This window comes from Castanea sativa, chromosome 11 (assembly GCF_040712315.1).
Source record: "Castanea sativa cultivar Marrone di Chiusa Pesio chromosome 11, ASM4071231v1".
In the NCBI taxonomy this organism is placed as follows: Eukaryota; Viridiplantae; Streptophyta; class Magnoliopsida; order Fagales; family Fagaceae; genus Castanea; species Castanea sativa.
This window is the reverse complement of record NC_134023.1, coordinates 60,640,219-60,659,922: the sequence shown is the minus strand read 5'-3', so window position 1 is coordinate 60,659,922 and position 19,704 is coordinate 60,640,219. Positions and strand designations below refer to the sequence as shown.

General features: G+C 37.6%; 1 protein-coding gene across 1 annotated transcript; it reads right to left on the bottom strand.

Annotated features, from left to right (window-relative positions):
* Nucleotides 1–765: 765 nt before the first annotated feature.
* Nucleotides 766–19,702, bottom strand: LOC142614565 (protein NRT1/ PTR FAMILY 5.4-like). Its single transcript, XM_075787099.1, has 5 exons — nucleotides 19,624–19,702; nucleotides 19,297–19,514; nucleotides 5,191–5,442; nucleotides 3,967–4,244; nucleotides 766–1,607 (listed from the first exon to the last, which is right to left on the bottom strand). The coding sequence occupies exons 1-5, from the start codon at nucleotides 19,700–19,702 to the stop codon at nucleotides 767–769; spliced, it is 1,668 nt and encodes a 555-aa protein (XP_075643214.1). The 3' UTR covers nucleotide 766.
* Between the last annotated feature and the right edge of the window lie 2 nt (nucleotides 19,703–19,704).

Sequence of the window (19,704 nt, the reverse complement as noted above, 5' to 3'; positions counted from 1 at the left end):
TGGAACCTCCTAAGTAAACAAGGAAGATCTCTTGTTCCTTAAACCAACCAAGAGCACCTGAAAGAAAGAGGTCATGCAAACTTTGAGGCTTAGGTCAAAAAACTGGTGCAGATGAGAAGTGAAAAGTGAAAGTTACAAGGCATAGAGCTTGAGAACTTGTCGTCTCTTTAGGCTAGTAGAGGGAATGTGTGTCAATTTTCTCATGTCAATTGAAAGGATGTGTGTTAAGGCCAGGCAACGCTCCAATATGCACCCATATGACACAAGTCCAACAGAATTAAAAACATGGACAGCTACCCCTAGATCAATTGAAGGGATGTGTGTTAAGGATTTATGTATTGATTTGGTCATTGTGAGGGTAAAATTTTTCAGAATCATCATCAATCTACAAACCCAAATTTTGAATAACCAAAAACAAAACAAATCACCATCAAGATGAACCATCAATCAAAACCCAGGTTAAAAATGAAATTAATAAAATAAAATAGGATCAATTTTGGGCAGTCTTATGGAATTATTGCCAACAAGTAATATTTTATGTTACAAGATATGTCAAATGAACAATGAAGTAGTATCTTCTAACTTTTCTCTAATTTGGGTTGAAATACAACATTTGTACAATTTCAATAATTAAGGCATAATTTAATTAAAAATGAAATTCATTTATTTATTAATTTATGTTGATAGAAACAACCCACCAAACAGCTAAGGCCCCATAGTCTCATATCATTGATCCATCAAGGTATGCAGCCAATATATACTACTTCTATGCAAGTATCTCATCCCCTTCGAGTTTTTTGTACATATAACGCATAGCATTCCATACATATACACACAGGTTCAAGGCACTCAATCCTGCTAGCACCCAATAGAAGTAATCAAGGTGTGCACGATTAAGATTGTTACCAAGCCATTTTTCACCACAACTTGAGCTGATTGCCTGCACAATAGATATAATAGCACTGCTAATGAAGCTTCCAACTCCTAAAACACTAATATATGCTGCCGCTCCCAAGCTTCTCAATGAATCTGGCATTTGATCATAGAACAATTCTTGGAGCCCAACAAATGTGAACATATCAGCCAAGCCACATAGTATGTATTGTGGAAGTAACCACCACACACTCATTGGAACAATTTCTTTATGCTTGTCAAGAAGGTCATATTGTTTTGCAATGCTAACCCTTTTAGCCTCTACTAGAGCTGCCACAACCATAGTTAGCAATGATATACATAGACCAATGCTAACCCTTTGTAGCAAAGTAATACCTGAATGGTGTCCAGAGAATTTTCTAGTAATTGGGACCAAAACTCTGTCATACAATGGAACAGTGATCATGCAAGTGATGCCAACAAAGGCTTGAAGCGATGCTGCTGGAATCTGAAAGTGGGGTCCGATTGATCGGATCATTGTACTACCTTGCTTGGTGAAATAGGTCGAAGTATTGGTCGCAACTACACCGAACATTAAGGAACTCAACCATATGGGAATGAGGCGGAGGACAAGCTTCACTTCCTCTACCTGATTTAGTGAGCATAGCCTCCAAGGATTTCTACTTTCACTTGATGCATCAATGTTGTCAATGACAGTTGCTTTCTCCAAAAACCTACAGTTTTCAACCAATACGTACGATAAGACATATGTTAAGTAAGACTAATAAAAGCTTAAGCCATTAAAAATTGGTACGTTTTCTAGGAGCCATAAACTAGCGCACATTCATTCTAACTTGAAAGTTGAGGAACAATTCTTTGAAACCATCTTCTTGTAATTTTATACAACATCTCTTTCTCTAACATTATGAACACTTGTCTATCTTCGCATGAATTGGACTAAAATGAATCCTACATTATTGAAAGTATTATTATTATTATTATTAGAGTAATACTATACATGCATATTCCAACAGTTTCCAAATTATATTGTTGAATTGTCAAATTGTTATTGATTCTCTTTTGAATTCATCATCATCAACATCAATTTATGTTCTAACACTAAAAATTTGTACATCTCCGTAGTCGTGAGAAAACTTATAACTCAAAAGACTTATTGTTGTCATTGAGGCTACTATATATTGGCTAACCAGTCAATGCAAGGCATAGATTCCTAAGCGTGACTAAGTGTAACTTTGAGATTCCACTAGCTCCCTTAGGATGCTACTTGGCAATATTGCTTGCTAAAAATATATAAAGCTTAAAATTTGATGGTCTCCTCATCAAAATAGTGTCAATTTCTCCCACTACATATGCAACCCATGCCTTAATTTGCACACCAATGAATATGTAGAGCTGATTTTTTAGTTAACTTCTTTGCGTGCACTTTTCTAAGCTAACTCAATTCCGTAGTGAATACCACAAAGAACTAATCTAACAGGATCTCTTATTTTACCAAAAAAAAAAAATCAATTAAATTATATTATATTTTAAAAAAAAATCTATTATGGCCCTGCTTTATTTCATTAGTAGATCACTGTATATTCCAAAAAAGAGATTAAAATTGACAACATTTAAATTTCTTTAAGAAAACTAGAAAAAAAAAATCACCCTAAATCAAAGATGTTTTTCTAACATTGAATAAAAAGGTAGAATGGTAAAACTAAAGCATAATTCTTCATTACTATATATTATCCTCTGATTAAAATCAAACGTACATATAATTGCATTGATTTTAATTATATTTGAGAAAGATAATACTGTTTAGTCAATTCATTCATTTGAATTTAATTGAAGAAAATAATGTAGTGTAATAAAGATTTTTACCTAAAATTTTTCCTTTTTATTTATTTATATTGATTAGAAATTATCCTAAGATAAAGGTATCACATAACTAACTTTATCTAATTTTTGCCAAAGTAAAAATAATGCATATTACCTATAGAAATTTTCTAGAATTGTCATCATGACGTGGGCTCACACTCCTTTTCACAGACACCGTACAGGCTACCCCCATTTTTGGTCTCCCAAATGAGAGCCTGGATGGCAAGGTTGATTCAATGGTTTGAGAAAACATATTGTCACAGGCTTATAGGGTCTATAGCTACAAGTCTATAACATAATCTTTCATTAAAAAAAACGTCTATAACATAATTATATTTTGTGAAAGTAGATTGTGACAAATTAACTATAATTTAGGATCCACTTCAATAATATCTTCTTTATTTTCAATCATACAAAGTTATCTTATAATAGTTATACCTTTCGCCTTTTCTAAGGGCTGGTGTTGATACAGCTTTGTTTTTCTTTTCTTTCTGACAGTTTTAACTTTTTAATCAAATGCATGCTATTTTACTAGTGTGATAGGTGATATCTCCTTAAAATTTAATCCTATTTGCAAGCTAAAGCTAAAGTTTTCGAAGACAAATTGTGTAATCTTTGAATTAAATGTCGCTTTTATTAAGTTCAGTGCGATAGGCGAGATCTCATTAAAATTTTGTCTTATTTGTAAGCTAAAATTATCAAACAAATAATGTTAATATAACCTTTGAATCTAATGTAACTATTACCCAGTATGGTACCATTTGTAGAAAAATTTACCCACATACCTATTTTGATTTGAGAGTTAAAAGGAGGGAACTATCCTTTCACTAGTCAAAACTCAAAAGATAATCAAATGCCAATGAACTATAATTCAACTATCATTTATTCCACTCGTAATAATACAACAATTAATATATTCATAAATTCAAGAGTGTTTGGTAGAGTAGTTTGAGATGAAATTTTTGTAGTTTTTTGAAATTTGTGTGGGTGAAAAAGTGTGTATAAATATATGTAAAGTTGTTTAAAATATAAAAATGTGAGTTTGAGATTGCTTACCAAACGGATCCTAAATATGCATGTAACTTATTAATAAATAAACAACCAAACATGACTCTCACGAGTCCAAAACACCCACAATAACCTTACTAATCGTAGTAATGAGGTCAAACTCACCAATGAAATTTTGCACTTATTTTAAATTTTGACATGTACCTGAATTGTTTAGTATGAGCCAAATTTTGTACTACTGTAGGTTGAGCCTCCACTTGGACATCATTTAACTTTTCTCCAAAACAAACAACCAAGACGCCATGTGTATCATTCACGCGCCACTTACGTGCTGCCGCCACAAACACCTGCACCACCTTGGTGAATGGGCTCCCAATAGGACCCTGTTTCTTGTACCTCTTTATTCCTAAAAGAAATATTGCCAATGACACTCCTAACGTTGATGCAAATGTTCCAAACCCTGAAACCCAACTAATATGGTCCTGCACCAAATTATAAAGTTATTGCGACATGGAATTTTTCATAATTGAATACTAACTTGGACTTGTTACGGAGAAAAAACAAACAAACAAAAAGAACAAAAGAAAATTGTAAATACTTCTTATAAACAAGAATAAAAAGGAAGCCATGCATGTCAAGTCGATCAATATATTATTGTAAATTTAAATTTAGTATACATTTAAACCTTTGATCCCTGTTTCTCAAAAAAAAAAACCTTTGATCCCTTAGTGAAAATTTTGATTCCATCCCTTGTCATAATTATTAAAGAATTGATTTGGATAGAGTAATGACAAAAAATACATGTTAATCTCAATCTATTTATATTATACCTTATAGTTTTGGGATTAGAGCATGATTTTAAAAGTCAAAATAGTCAAAGAACCAGAAAAAGGACTGGTTCTCGGTTTTTTTTTATTCTTGACCGATTTTCACCAATTGGACAGGTTCTTTATTGGTTAATCTGATTTTTATCAGACTGGTTCTAGGTCTGATTCTCAATTTAACCAGTTGAACCCGCTGGTTCAGTCTGGTTTTTAAAATAGTGGATTTGAGTGTTGTTATACTTATTGAAGTGATAATGATGATTGTGGAATATAAATAAATAATTGTAATATATGTTTCAATTGTTCAAGTTTACAATATATAAGGAAACAATAGTACAATAACTCTGTGATTGCATAATATAAGTTGAACTATGTTGTTAGAATTAGCAAAAGTAATATTACTGTAATTATAATTGGTCATACCAACAAGTTGTGAAAAAAAAAATTATGTCCTTAACATTAATTTTAACTTTATGACTTTTGCTTTTGCCCACTAAAAAAATAGTTACTAGTTAACTAACACATACAAATATGATTCACTTTATACGTGTATTTGTACAAATTCAAGATTGGAAAGTTGAAAAATGATATGAGTTTATTTTACCTCCATGTATACTACCACTATTATGGCAGAAGTGGCACCAACCATTATTCCAAAGTACCACCAATTGAAAAATGAGCTCTTGGCCTTCTTTTCCTCTGGCAAGTTCTGGTCAAATTGATCTGCTGCGAAGGTTTGTACACATGGTTTATGCCCACCTTCACCAACTGCTAATATGTAAAGTGCAAAGAAAAACAATGCTTTTCGGTAATGCAAAGGTATTACCGAGACTGATAAGATTAGCAAAACCATTCCCTGAGACATAAAAAGCCGTAAAAACATGATCAAAAACAACATATTTTTCATTTTATTGAGAGAGCATAGATAATCAAACGTTTACCATTAAAGCTCACTATAAGTTTGCTAAACATATGCAAATAATTCAACTTCCATTTTTGTTTCTCCAAGAAAATATAAAAATAAAAACAAAAAACCTCCCTTCTTTATACTAATAGTACTTTATTGCACATCAAAAAAAAAAAAAATAGTACTTTATTGAAGGCATAAAACTCACTATAATATGGCTAAGCACAAGTAAGTAATGCAACCCACTTTTAATGTTGTACTAATTAAATGCATTTTTAAAGGCATATATGTGTCTGGTTTCAAAAGAAAATAAGGAGAATATTCTATTGGTATGATTTTTTTTTTTTCCTGAGCTATTGGTATGAATGAAGGTGCATTTAATACTTTATTAAGGGTCTGTTTGGATAGAACTTATTACTGAAAACTGAAAATACTGTAGCAAAATAATTTTTAAATGTGTAAATAGTATTGTGAGACCCATTTTTAATAAAAAAAATGGCTGAAAATGAAATTTGTGGGTCCGTGGACAGTGCACGAATGCACTGTTCACGGAAGAAAGTGACTGAAAAGTCAGAAACATACGGCTACTGTTCATGAACAATAGCCGTTTGTCCCCTGAAACGCGTGCTGCAGCAAAAAAAAAAAAAAAAAAGTGAAACGCAGGAAAGTCAACAAGTGCGGCTGGGGGAAAAAAAAAAAAACTGCAAAATGCGCTTGGGCTAAACGCAGACACCAAAACGCTCTATCTAAACACATTCTAAAGGCTGGTTTGGGTAGCACTGAACGCGTCCAGCGTTTAGCGTTTTCCCTTTCTTTCTTTTTTTTTTTTTTTCCCCTACTGCCTTTTCTACTTTTAGGGGACAAGTTACTGTGCGTGCACAGTGCATGCACAGTGCGCGCACTATTCACGTACTGTGCGTGCATTGTTCACATACTTTTCAGCAATTTTTTTAATTAAAAATGGGTCTCATGATACTATTTACACATTTAAAAATTATTTTTCTACAGTATTTTCAGCTTTCAGTTTTCAATTTTCAGCTGTATCCAAACGGACCCTAAATGTTATTTTTGCATATTTTACGCACACAAATTTATACAATGCACAAATACCAAGAAAAATATGACATACAAACACAATCAATTTGTATATATGAAAAGTTTTAAACCAACAAATTATTGACAAGTGTACACAAAACTTTATACAATGCACAAATACCAAGAAAAATATGACATAAAACATAGGATAAAATTTAGGAACGGTAGCTTGGGATACTATTTCTTAAGTTCTCCTTTTAACATTCAGTCATATGACTATTTAACTAAAAAATGCACTTTCATTCTATGTGAAAAAATTCATATGGAAAAATTTTAAGAGAAGAACTTAATGAATAGTACCTAAGTACTGTACTTAAGTATTGCCCATTTATATATACATGAAAAGTTTTAAACCAACAAATTATTGACAAGTGTTTGGTTTTTAAAAGGTGTGAATTTTTAAGAAGTGTGCATTGCAATTCATATTTAAATATTTTTAATTCTTAATCTTTGTCCTTGGGACAAGTGTTTTTTGTTTTTGGATGAATGTTAAAAGCAAAAAAAATTCATAACTTTTTTCGCATCTTATTATGATGGAAAGTTGTGATATACATTATTTCATCTATCTTATCAGATTTAGTTTCACTATTAACATTAATTTTATTATACCTTAATCACAATATGTCACCTTTATAGTGACAACAAAAAAAATTGAAAAAAATAATATTTTTATACCTTTAAGTTTAGGGTGTGACAAATATTTTTTTGAGAAATAATTACAACACAATGTCAATTCCGCAACTCGAACTCTTTTCCCTCTAGACTTCCAAACACTTTGTACATGAGAAGGTACAAATTCAGCTACAAGGCTTTTGGCAAGGTGTGACAAATTTAATCTTATAATTTTCAAAAGTAATATAATAAACCTTGTAGTTTCAAAAAGTATATAACATATTAAACCTTATAAGAAGTAGCAAATTAAATAACTTTCATCTATATTAAAAATCTAAAACAATGTCATTCTACACTAATACTGAAACGGATTGACATTCAATTTGTTATTTTTAAAATCACAGAATTTGGTTTATTAATTTTAGAGCTAATGAATTTATTAAACGTTATGATTTAATTTGTTACTTTAGAAAAAATTATGATTCAATTTGTTACTAGTTTTAGGTTTAAATTTAAATTTATTTTTTCTTATACCTAGCTATTTAATACAAATTTTAGCCTGCTATGGTATGTATTAGAAGTGAGCAATGATTTCCGTGCAACCTGGGTCTCATGTACATGTGGTTGGGACTAAAGAACTATATATATTAAAGTTATTATATATTTAATTTTAAAAATTTATAAATTAATATGGTAATAAATATGATTGGTGCTATTTTAATTCATAATAAATAGATAAATAAAATGCTAATATAACTATTAACATTATTGCAAAAGACTTACAACAAATAGATGTAACAAGAATCTAATTGGTCTATTTAATTAATATAATAAGTGAATGTTTAAATCACTTTTTCTTATTAGTAACACGTCAATTTGTAAGATTTACACAATAATTTTTTTAATATTCCAAATATCACTTAAATTTTTTGTAACACATGAGTTTGTAAAGCTAATACAATATGAATTGGTCTTGTTAATGGGTGCTGTAAGGACCAAAAATCACGTACAAGCTTAACAATAACAGCGTTTTATAACTCAAGGTCAAAAAACAATGAATTTGTAGAGAGGGTATCAACAACAAAGTTTTTGGCGTCCCCCCTGCCCTTCTTCTTTTATCTCTTATTTATACCCCTTGCCCTTACTATCTCAGCCATACACCTCTCATCTACTCAACCCCATTTACTGACACTTGTTCATTCCCTTATAGTCGGTAATGGAGAAAAGTTTTGGCTCTGTGCTTTGTACTGTTTAGGTCATTTCCACATTAATGCAACGGATAAAACTGGTACTCTCTATTCAATGTGGCTAGAAAGCTTGGTACAAAACATTTAATGCAACGTTCATCGTTATCTACCCCAACCCAGATATTTGCAATATACCCCATACATCACCAATCTATCTTTCGTACTTTTTCGGACCATCCCACTTCATCCTCAGGCCCTTGACTTTTATTCTCCTATACTCCTTATGCTTCCCAGTATGTCTTCGAGTCTTTAGATCTTTGGGTCCTCGGGTCCTCACAATAGCCCCTTACAACTTGGGCTATTAACCACGAATTAATAGCCAAGTTTTAACTCCTTGGATACACTTCTTACGTGCATTTTGCTTTCACACGTACAGACGTCTTTTCGCTGCCCATGGCACGCTCCTGACGCCTCGTAGTCCACAATGGATCATTTATGGTGTCAGGCGGTTCCTTATCTTCGCACGTTCTACGACTGGATTAACATTGTACGGTTCAGATTGCGATCTCAATTATGAGCGGGAAAATTACCGCCCTTCTTTTGTCTTTTACCCCTATAAAGCAAACCTTGGGGCTGGCTGAGGTTCATTTTGGCGTTTTGAAAGATTAAAGGAAAAAGGATCTCCCGAGGAGCAATTTTAAACATTCTTCAGAGGTGTGTCAGCTCTCCTATTGCTTCTCCTTGATTTTTTATTTTTTCTCTTTCTATCGTAAAGTTTAATGGGTAGATACGCTAAATTAGTGAAAACGGATGAGGCAAAGGCCGCTTTTAAGGCCCAATATAGGATTCTTGACGATGTAGATATTCAATATTGTGAGGAAGGAGATTGGCTAGTTGTACCCCGGCCACCCGAGTCAGTTTTAATTCCCATGATCGCTTTTATCGAAGGCGGAATGGAAATCCCCATGGGTAGGGTGACCCGGGATTTTTTTATAAACTATAAACTTACCCCAACTCAATGCTCTCCCAATGTCCTTAGGATCCTAGGATGTGTAGATGCCCTAAATCGTAAAATGGCGACTAACTTAACTTGGCATGATGTAAACTGGATGTACAATTGCCAAAAAGGGGAGAAAACCAAATACTACATGAAGTGTAGGGTCCCAACTGTTAGGTTGATCTTCTGCTTGCCTGACTCAAGCAAAGGCATGGACGAAGATTACCTCATCATCTCGAGAAATTGGCATGACAGCTTACACTGCCCTACCCAAGATGGGGTGCTAGGTAGGGTTCTCAAGGACTGACATGATACTTAGGAATATCAGTTGTCTTCTTTTATTATCTAGCATTGATTAATTCTTCCTAACAATTTTTATTCCTCACTGCAGACGACTACCACACCGCTCCAAACAAATCCTCTGTGAACCATCAAGATCTGAATAGAATTCTCCGGTCGAAAATATTTTTGCACAGGGACGGTCAACTTAGAGCAGCCCACATCATTCTCGGCTACACCCCTTCCACCAAACGTTTTCAAAGTCCAAAGAACGTAATCCGGGCCAGGGATCTTCGTTTAGCTCATATTGACGTTGCGGTGTCTGGCTTCTTACTACATACACCCCCACCAGCAGGAACACAGGACGCACAACTTCCCGCCCCTCTCGCAACCAAACTACTTTACCCCCAAAAGCAATCCACTAATCTTGCGGACGAAGAAAAGACTTCAACTTTCGAGCCGAGTCACCCGAGGTGACGGATAAAGACTTTGAAGTTTTTTATCATGAAGACGCCCCTCACGACTCACAACTTCCTTCAACAAGCAACATGGGCTTCCAAGAGAAAGAACCCGATCTTCTGGCCTTGCTACAAGCACATGCCAGCAGTTCTTCTCCTGCTGTGACCGTACCCCCTCGTCCCATCACCCCAGCAGTGACACGTACCCCTCCCCCCGAGGTCGTGGACAAGAAAAGGAAAAGGGGTCAAGGTAGCAAAAATGTCATAGAGGTCGAAGAAGGCGAGAACCCCGACCTCCCTTCTAAAGATATTAGGGCGGGAAAAAAACCCCTCCAAGAAGCCCGCTCATACTGGACCTTCCAGGGAAACCAGTGGCGATTCATCAAGGAAAGCATCTGTTTGGCTCCCCAGCTTCACCCTAAGTTCAGGCAACCCCGTTCTTGATGATGCCAATCTAAGAGATCTGAAAAAAGGGAGCTCAAGTTTAGTGGCTGAGTGTTTGGAAAAGGCCCTATGCCTTCCCGAGGACATGGTTAACTGAGATCTTTCCGCAAAAGAGAAGTCTTCCTGTCTTTAAAATAAGACTTGGCTAAGGTATCTTTCACAATTCTATATCATTTTATCTTTATTATTATTGAAAGCATTACTCATATGTCTTTCGTAATTGATGTACATTATAGGCTATCCAGGCTTCGTTCATGGCTGAGGAATGGGTGGATCATTCCTTGGACTTAGCCAAAAAAGCAGAGACCAACGCCAAAGTCGCTGTGAAGGCTCAGAACGAGGCAGAACAGAATCTGAAGGAAACCCTCATTCGACTAGCCGAGGTGAAAAAGGCTCATAAAAACGCGGAATCTACCTTGCAAAGTTATAAGTCGTAGGCAAATATTGCCCTTGAAGCCCAAAAACAAGCCCAAAACAGACTTGCTCTCACTATGGTGGAGCTTAAACAGGTGCAAAAGGAATTAGCATCTAAGGAGCAAGAGAAAGCTAATGCTGAGAAAGCTGATGTTGAGCAAGCAGCATATGATGCCAGTATGAAGAAAGCTGCTGACAGCCTCACAGTTCAACTCAAAGGCGTTGCCCGTGTGTTCTATCTAGAAGTTTGGGGTCGGGCCTTAGACGCTGCCGGTGTATCCACCGAATCTGAGCTTCGAAATCCCGACAGTGTTTATTACCCTTCTGCTTTACAACTGGCACCTGCTCCTCCCAAACCAACAAGTGACCCCAGTTCCATTCCTCCCTCATCTACAACCACTCCGGACCCAGAACCTTCTTCTGTTCACTCCAAGGGCAAAGAAATAGCTGAGAACCCTTCTCCTAACACCGAATTGGTGAATGAAGATAATGAAGCTGATACGAAGGAGGTGGGTCAGACAAAAAAGAAGAAGAAAGAGAAAGAACCAGAGAAGAAGAACACCAAAGAGAAACAAAAAAACACTTGACATATGAGCTCAAGAGTTTGTTAAAAGCTGTTTTAGAATTTGATGCTGTTACTTTTCTTTTTGTTGTTGCTTTTTTTTTTTTCTTTTGTTTGTTTGTTAAACTGAATTTAAGGAATTAATAGTTGTGCCAATGGTGCATATTAGTTATTGTCAACATATCGCGATGCTCAAATATTAAATTTTTGTTTCTGCTCATTGCCAATTACAATTCCTTACTGCTGAAATAATAACTTTTCATAGATGCATAAAACATAACACGATCATCAACTTTGCAACGCAAGCCAGAATAATACCTATAGTACACTTTTTTGTTACCTTTTTTTTAAAAAAAACGGTGTTAATTTTTCTTAAATTTGTGACTCGAGGAGCCGAACAAGAATTAGGATTAAGTTAACACTTAGCTTTTCTTTAAGGGTTAATTTTTCTTAAACTTGTGGCCCGAGGAGCCGAACAAGAGCTAAGATCAGTTTAACACTTGGATTTTCCAAAGGGTGTTAATTCATCTTAGACTTGTGGCCCGAGGAGCCGGACAAGAGTTAAGATCAGCTTAACACTTGGATTTTCCTTAGGGTGTTAATTTTTCTTAGACTTGTGGCCCCAGGAGCCGGACAAGAACTAACATCAGCTTAACACTTGGATTTTCCTTAGGGTGTTAATTTTTCTTAGACTTGTGGCCCGAGGAGCCGGACAAGAACTAAAATCAGCTTAACACTTGGATTTTCCTTAGGGTGTTAATTTTTCTTAGACTTGTGGCCCGAGGAACCGGACAAGAGTTAAGATCAGCTTAACACTTGGATTTTCCTTAGGGTGTTAATTTTTCTTAGGCTTATGGCCCGAGGAGCCAGACAAGAGCTAAGATCAGCTTAACACTTGGATTTTTCTTAGGGTGTTAATTTTTCTTAGGCTTGTGGCCCGAGAAGCCGGAGAAGAGCTAAGATCAACTTAACACTTAGATATAAGTTGTTCCAATAAAGAAGCACAGACCAATGAAACAAAATAGGCCTACAACTTATACAAAAGGAGGCTTTTCCTTTAATAGTAATAACGTTGTAAGTTGCTTACATTCCAGGGGCGATGAACTACTTTTCCATCTAAATCTTCTAAGCGATAGGCCCCCACACCTGCTACAGACATAATTCTATACGGTCCTTCCCAATTAGGCCCTAACTTACCCCAGGCAGGATTTCTTGCTGTCCCCACCACTTTTCTCAAAACCAAATCTCCTGGTACTAAAGGTCTCGACTTCACTCCTTTATCATATGTTTGCTTGAGTTTCTGTTGGTAGCTGCCCATCTTCACACTGGCTACTTCTCTTCTTTCTTCAATAGTATTCAAACTATCGCATAGCATATCATGATTGCTCTCAACATTATACTGATCAGATCTCAAGGTGGGAAAGCCTGACTCCAACGGGATTACCACCTCCATTCCATATGTCATTGAAAAGGGTGTCTCGCCTGTTGATCTTCAAGGGGTAGTATGATAAGTCCACTACACATGAGGCAACTCTTCTACCCATCTTCCTTTAGCATCGTCTAATCGCTTCTTTAACCCCGCCAAAATAACCTTATTTGTAGCCTTAGCTTGACCATTTCCTTGAGGGTAGGCCGGTGTTGAATATCCATTCCTTATTCCCAGATCCCCACAATACCTACGAAAAGTCTTGCTGTCAAAATGAAGTCCATTGTCAAAAATCAAAGTATGAGGGACTCCAAAGCGAGTTACAATATTCTTCCAAATAAACTTCTTAGCGTCTGCATCCCTGATGTTAGCTAATAGTTCGGCTTCCACCCACTTAGTAAAATAATCTGTGCCGACAAGGAGCCATCTTCTATTACCAGTTGCTCGAGGAAAAGGTCCAACAATATCCAAGCCCCACTAGGCAAAAGGCCATGGGCTAGATAATGGATTTAAGACTCCCCCTGGTTGATGAATGTTTGGTGCAAACCTTTGACATTAGTCACACTTCCTTGCATATTCCTGGGAGGCCTTCTGCATATTTGGCCACCAATACCCTTGAGTCATGGCCCTGTGGGCTAACGATCTTCCCCCAGTATGACTTCCATATATTCCCTCATGCAACTCTTCCAATAAAGGCTCAACAACTTCAAGATGCACGCAGAGCAAATATGGCCCCGAGTATAAACATTTATACAACTTATGCTCCCCAGAAAGCCAGTAACGGGGGGCACTTCTCCGTACCTTCTCTGCTTCCACTTTGTCTTCGGGTAACATACCATGTTGTAAGAAGGTCACAATCGGATCCATCCAGCTCGGGCCAACGTGAATGCTGTGAACCCCAACTGCCGGGATTCCAGTAAGACTAGAAGTCATCAAGTCCTCTACCATTACCGTCCACGGTAACTTTAAGCCCAAGGATGTGGCTAACATGGCCAACGAGTCGGCATGAGCATTCTGCCCTCTTGGAATTTGTCTTACTTTGAAACTTTTAAACGTGCTTAACACCCCTTTGATTTGGTCGAGATATTTTTTCATTCTTTCATCTCTTGCCTCAAATTCTCCATTAACTTGCCCGACGACTAATCTTGAATCACAATAGAATTCCACTATTTCTCCTCCCAAATGACTAACCATTTGAGTGCCTGCCAAGAGAGCTTCATACTCGGCCTCATTATTAGTGCTACAAATCCTAGCTATAGTGACTTTTCCATGACTAATTTCTCAGGGGTAATCAACACAATTCCAATCCCTACTCCCTTTCGGTTAGATGCCTTATCCGTATAAACTTTCCAAAGAAGGACACTCCCAAGCCCAATAATCATCACGGCTAGTATAACATCTTCCTGCCTAATGCCACCTTTCGTGAATTCAGCCACGAAATCGGCAAGAACCTGCCCTTTAATAGCTATCAGGGGCATATACTTGACATCATAAGCTCCAAGCCTAGTTCCCCACTTAGCCACGCGACCAGTGTAATCTGACTTCCTTATGATAGCTTGCAAAGGCAGTTGGGTAAGTACCACTATCGTATGGGCTTGAAAATAATGGGGAAGCTTTCTTGTTGCACGTACGATGGCTAAAAGAGCCTTTTCCAAAGGTAAATATCGCCTCTCGGCCTCTTGCAAGGATTTACTAATGTAATACACCGGTTTTTGAATTCCATCATCATTCCGTACTAGGACAAGACTTACAGCGTAATCTTTAACTGCCAAATAGGCATACAACACCTCTTCCTTCTCCGGACGTGACAGTATTGGCGGATTCGCCAAATATTGCTTCAAATCCTCAAAAGCCATATTACACTCATCCGTCCACTGGAAATCTCTCCATTTATGCAAAATGTGATAAAAAAGTCGACACCTGTCCGTAGATCGCGAGATAAACCGATTCAATGCCGCAAACATTCCAGTCAGCTTTTGTACCTCCTTAGGATTCTGAGGAGGATGCAACCCCAAGATAGCCTTAATCTAGTCAGGATTAACTTCAATTCCTCGATGCGTTATCATATACCCAAGAAAATTTCCTGAACTTACTCCAAAAAAACACTTGGAAGCATTCAAACGCAATTTATGCCTCTTAAGGACTGAGAAGGTTTCTTGCAAGTCCCTCAAATGGTCCCCTACTTTCTTACTTTTAATCACCATGTCATCGATATATGCTTCCATATTACGCCCCAACTGCAATTCAAACATTCTAGTCACCATTCTTTGATAAGTGGAGCCTGCATTCTTAAGACCAAAAGGCATTACTCGATAATGGTAATTGGCATTAGTAGCACGAAAAGTTGTCTTCTCCTGATCACTTAATGACATAGGTATCTGATGATAACCTTGGAAAGCATCTAAGAAACTCATCCAGGGATGCCCAACAGTTGCATCCACCAGTTGATCAATTCTCGAAATAGGGAAAGGGTCTTTTAGACATGCCTTATTCAGATCAGTGAAATCGACACAAACCCTCCACTTTCCGTTCTTCTTTTTAACCACAACAGTGTTAGCAAGCCACTCAGGATTAAAGATTTCATTGATTGCCCTCGATTGCCCTCGCTTGCTTTAACTTATTAACCTCCTCTTTCACCGCCTCGGCATGCTCTTGGGACGCACGCCGAGGAGGCTGCTTATGGGGCACTACGTCGAGACTAACATTCAAATGATGACAAATGAATTCTGGAACAATGCCCGGGACATCATAGGTAGTCCATGCAAAAACATCAATGTTATCCTTTAAGTACTTAACCAATTCCTCCTTTTCTGATACTGGCAATTAGGATCCCACCTGAAAATATCTCTCCTTACCCTCTCCTATAAATATCTTGTCTAGTTCTTCAGCGGAACCTCCATCCACATTGATACCCACCCCCCGAGTAGGTTTCTTTAATTGTTATAAAGCTCTCAGCATTGCCCCCGTTGCTGAACTTGGCCCTGTCCTAACACTTGCAGAAATCAGACACTGCCTAGCTACCGACTGACTGCCGTGTAATATTCCTACCCTTCCTTGGATAGGATATTTCACCATTACGTGCAAAGTTGAAGAAACTACCCCTTATTGCATGGAGCCAGGGCTTAGCCAAAATGGTCGTGTAAGGTGAATACGCCCTGACTACTATGAAGTTAACCTGGACTTCTACATCCTCAACTTGTACAGGCAGCCTAATCGTCCCTCGCGAAATCACCGGTTTTCCATCAAAGCCTACTAACGGAGAATCGTACTGTTCCAGATCCTCATCTTTCAACTTTAAACCATTAAACAAGTCGGGATACATAATTTCTACACCACTTCCATCATCCACTAAGACTCGTTTCACGTCATATCTCCCGATACGAATAGTTACTACCAATGCATCATCATGGGGTTGACATGTCCCTTCCTAATCTTCCTCAGAAAAACCCAACACTGGCATTGTCGAGAACCTCATTCTTTTAGCCAGTTGATTGCTTCCTTCTATGACTTCATTCCCAAAACTACTATGCACGGACATGATTCGAGAAGGATCCTCGGCTCCTCTTCTCGGCTGCGCAAAAATGACGTTAATGGTGCCTAATGCTGGCCGAGGAAGATTTCCACAATACATTCTTGTACCTTGATGCCCAACTTGCCTGTCTGGCCTAGACAAGAAATGATTGATCTTTCCCGCCTTGGCTAATTGGTTCAAATGGTCACGCAACGTCCGACACTCTTCTGTGGTATGTCCCTTATCTTGATGATAATGACAATGAATATTTTGATTCCTCAAAGATGTATCTCCACTCATCTTGTTAGGTTGTCTAAAGTATTGTTCATCTCGTATTTTCTCCAATATTTGATGTATAGGTTCCTTGAACAGTGAATTAATCAAAGGAGTTTCACTGGCAATGGACGACTTGGAAAATCTCGCCTAGGTCGACTGCCTTGGTACCCCATTCCCCGAAGATCTTTCTTCTCCGGATATAGCTTTGCTTTACCTTTGCTTTGAATCTGGTCCTTCTCAACCCGTTTATACTTGTCTATACGATCCATAAGCTGACGCATGTCTACAGCTGCCTTCATTGTCAAGGACTTCCTCAATCCGTGTTCCGTAGGGAGCCCCACCTTAAAAGTTCTTACAGCCACATTTTCAACATCTCCGTCAATTTCATTATACATTACCCAATACCGATCGGAATAAGTTTTGAGCGTTTCTCCTTCCCTCATCTCCATAGATAGTAATGCATCCAAGGGTTTTGGGACCCTACTACATGTTATGAACCGAGCCCCGAATGCCCTCGTCAACTCTTCAAAGGACTTTAGGGAACCTTACGCCAAAGCATCAAACCATCGCATAGCCACTGGTTCCAAACTGGAAGGAAAAACTTTACACATCAACGCTTCATTATTCGAATAAACTGCCATCTTTTGATTAAAAGGACTGACGTGTTCTACAGGATCAGTCCTGCCATTATACATGATAAATATAGGTTGAGAAAATCTGTGGGGAAGTTTTGCCTTGTTTATCCGAGCCACGAAAGGGGATTTAGAGATTTGCCTCAAGGCTTTACCCATTGCATCATTCCCCTCACCTTGGTATGACCCATTCTCATCTCGCGTCTCCTCCCTCCTCTTCGCCCGAGCACGTGAAGAAGTAATCAAACGTAACTCATTGTGAAGAGACTCAGATGCTTGATGATTATTTCCTCCTCGTTTTTCCTTGGAGCTATCACTGGACGAGCAAGACGGGCTCCTCCTACCACACTTCTTCCAATCTAAGCGTTTGCGCAACACATCATCATGAGACATCTGCCTCTCAGTCTGTGATCGTCGTCCAACCACTTGATCACTACGATACGATTCCACCACCACACTTGGGGTGTGTTTCCTTCCATCTCCGCATTGCATGTTTATAGCTGGGTTTCCCCTCTGGGAACCTATTAATTCTTCCCTTTCCTGATTCGCCTCCGCCATTCACCTTCAAACCAGAACGCCCCACTTTATTGTTCCCATAGACGGCGCCAATTATAAGGACCAAAAATCACGTACAAGCTTAACAATAACAGCGTTTTATAACTCAAGGTCCAAAAACAATGAATTTGTAAAGAGGGTATCAACAACAAAGTTTCTGGCGTCCCCCCTGCCCTTCTTCTTTTCTCTCTTATTTATACCCATTGCCCTTACTATCTCAGCCATACACCTCTCATCTACTCAACCCCATTTACTGACACTTGTCCATTCCCTTGTAGTCGATAATGGAGAAAAGTTTTGGATCTGTGCTTTGTATTGTTCAAGTCATTTCCACATTAATGCAACGGATAAAGCTAGTACTCCCTATTCAATGCGGCCAGAAAACTTGGTGCAGAACATTCAATGCAACGTTCATCGTTATCTACCCCAACCCAGATATTTGCAATATACCTCATACATCACCAATCTATTTTTCGTACTTTTTCGGACCATCCCACTTCATCCTCTGGCCCTTGACTTTTATTCTCCTCTACTCCTTACGCTTCCTAATATATCTTCGGGTTTTTAGATCTTCAGGTCATCGGGTCCTCACAAGTGCTTTTAAGGCATTTATTTTATAAATTAATGTCTTTTAAGGCATCCATTACCTTTTTTCCCCAATTAATCAATAGCATCCCCAACATCACACTCACCCCGACTGGAAACAAGAGATATTTCCTGTCAACTATAGAGCTTTCAGTCGTGTAGTATGGCCGACTGGCCGCCTCTCGATCTCTGCTTGATTTGGTACCACTCTTTCATGTGGCCCATGAACGTACTCATGTCGGTTTTATGTAATTAGGAGCCTCAGGCTCCATAGTTTTGAAACCGAAATAAAAGACACAGCGCTAATGCAACCAATGAGTTCAGACGTATATGACTTAGAAACAAAAAGATTGTTGAACCTCAAACATGATGGCTCATGTGCAAGGGTTAATAGTGCTACTGGTTGTTGCTTGGATATAGAGCCTGTGAGTAAATATGTGTAGTGATAAACTTTATCTATCTTAATCAATATTAATTGCTACAGTTGATATATATTTATGATATTTAAGATGAAGAAGAAGAGCACGTAAGCTCATAGAGAGAAAAAAATTTATTTTTTAAATTACGATAGGACTTGAACTTATACAATTGTTTCATGATGATTGACTGAAATCATCAAGTCAAAAGACAAAATTGATTGATGGGTAAGTCGAATTCAAACCCTAAATAGTGTTTTATTGAACAACAAATTAAATACTTTATTAATTAAATTAACTGAAACCTAGAAAATGTACTTCGTCAAGGAAAAAGAAAAGGTTTAAAGAGTTTACAGTGCAATAAATGAAGGAAGCCACAACGATAGTTTTGAACCGTCCGAGATAAGAGTCAGCTATGAAGGCTCCAACTATGGGGAACACACAAGATACACCAACCCAAGTGTTTACATTCTTAGCTGCTGTGGAGGTGGGTTCATGGAGCTCATCTGTGAGGTACATGATGAGGTTACTGGCCAGGCCAATGAATGTGAATCTCTCTGCCACTTCAACAACTGCAAAACAAAGGAAAAAAGAATTAATAACCAAGCTCATATATAAGAATAATATGAAGCTTTGAGAGTAGCTAATAATTAAGATTAAAGAGTAGCTTAATTGGCTTACAAATGATGAAAATGGCAGCATTCCATCCACCTCTGGACTTTTTTCTTTGGGTGGTATCTTCAAGGCAATGATCAGTCATTT

What these genes read in the sequence shown, in the direction of transcription:
- LOC142614565 (XM_075787099.1), bottom strand. Translation starts at nt 19,702, where the DNA reads ATGACTGATCATTGCCTTGAAGATACCACCCAAAGAAAAAAGTCCAGA. An exon ending in TGCTGCCATTTTCATCATTT is followed by an intron (nt 19,515 to 19,623) that starts GTAAGCCAATTA and finishes TTTGTTTTGCAG; the next exon opens with TTGTTGAAGTGGCAGAGAGA. An exon ending in GCTCATACTAAACAATTCAG is followed by an intron (nt 1,608 to 3,966) that starts GTACATGTCAAA and finishes TGAAAACTGTAG; the next exon opens with GTTTTTGGAGAAAGCAACTG.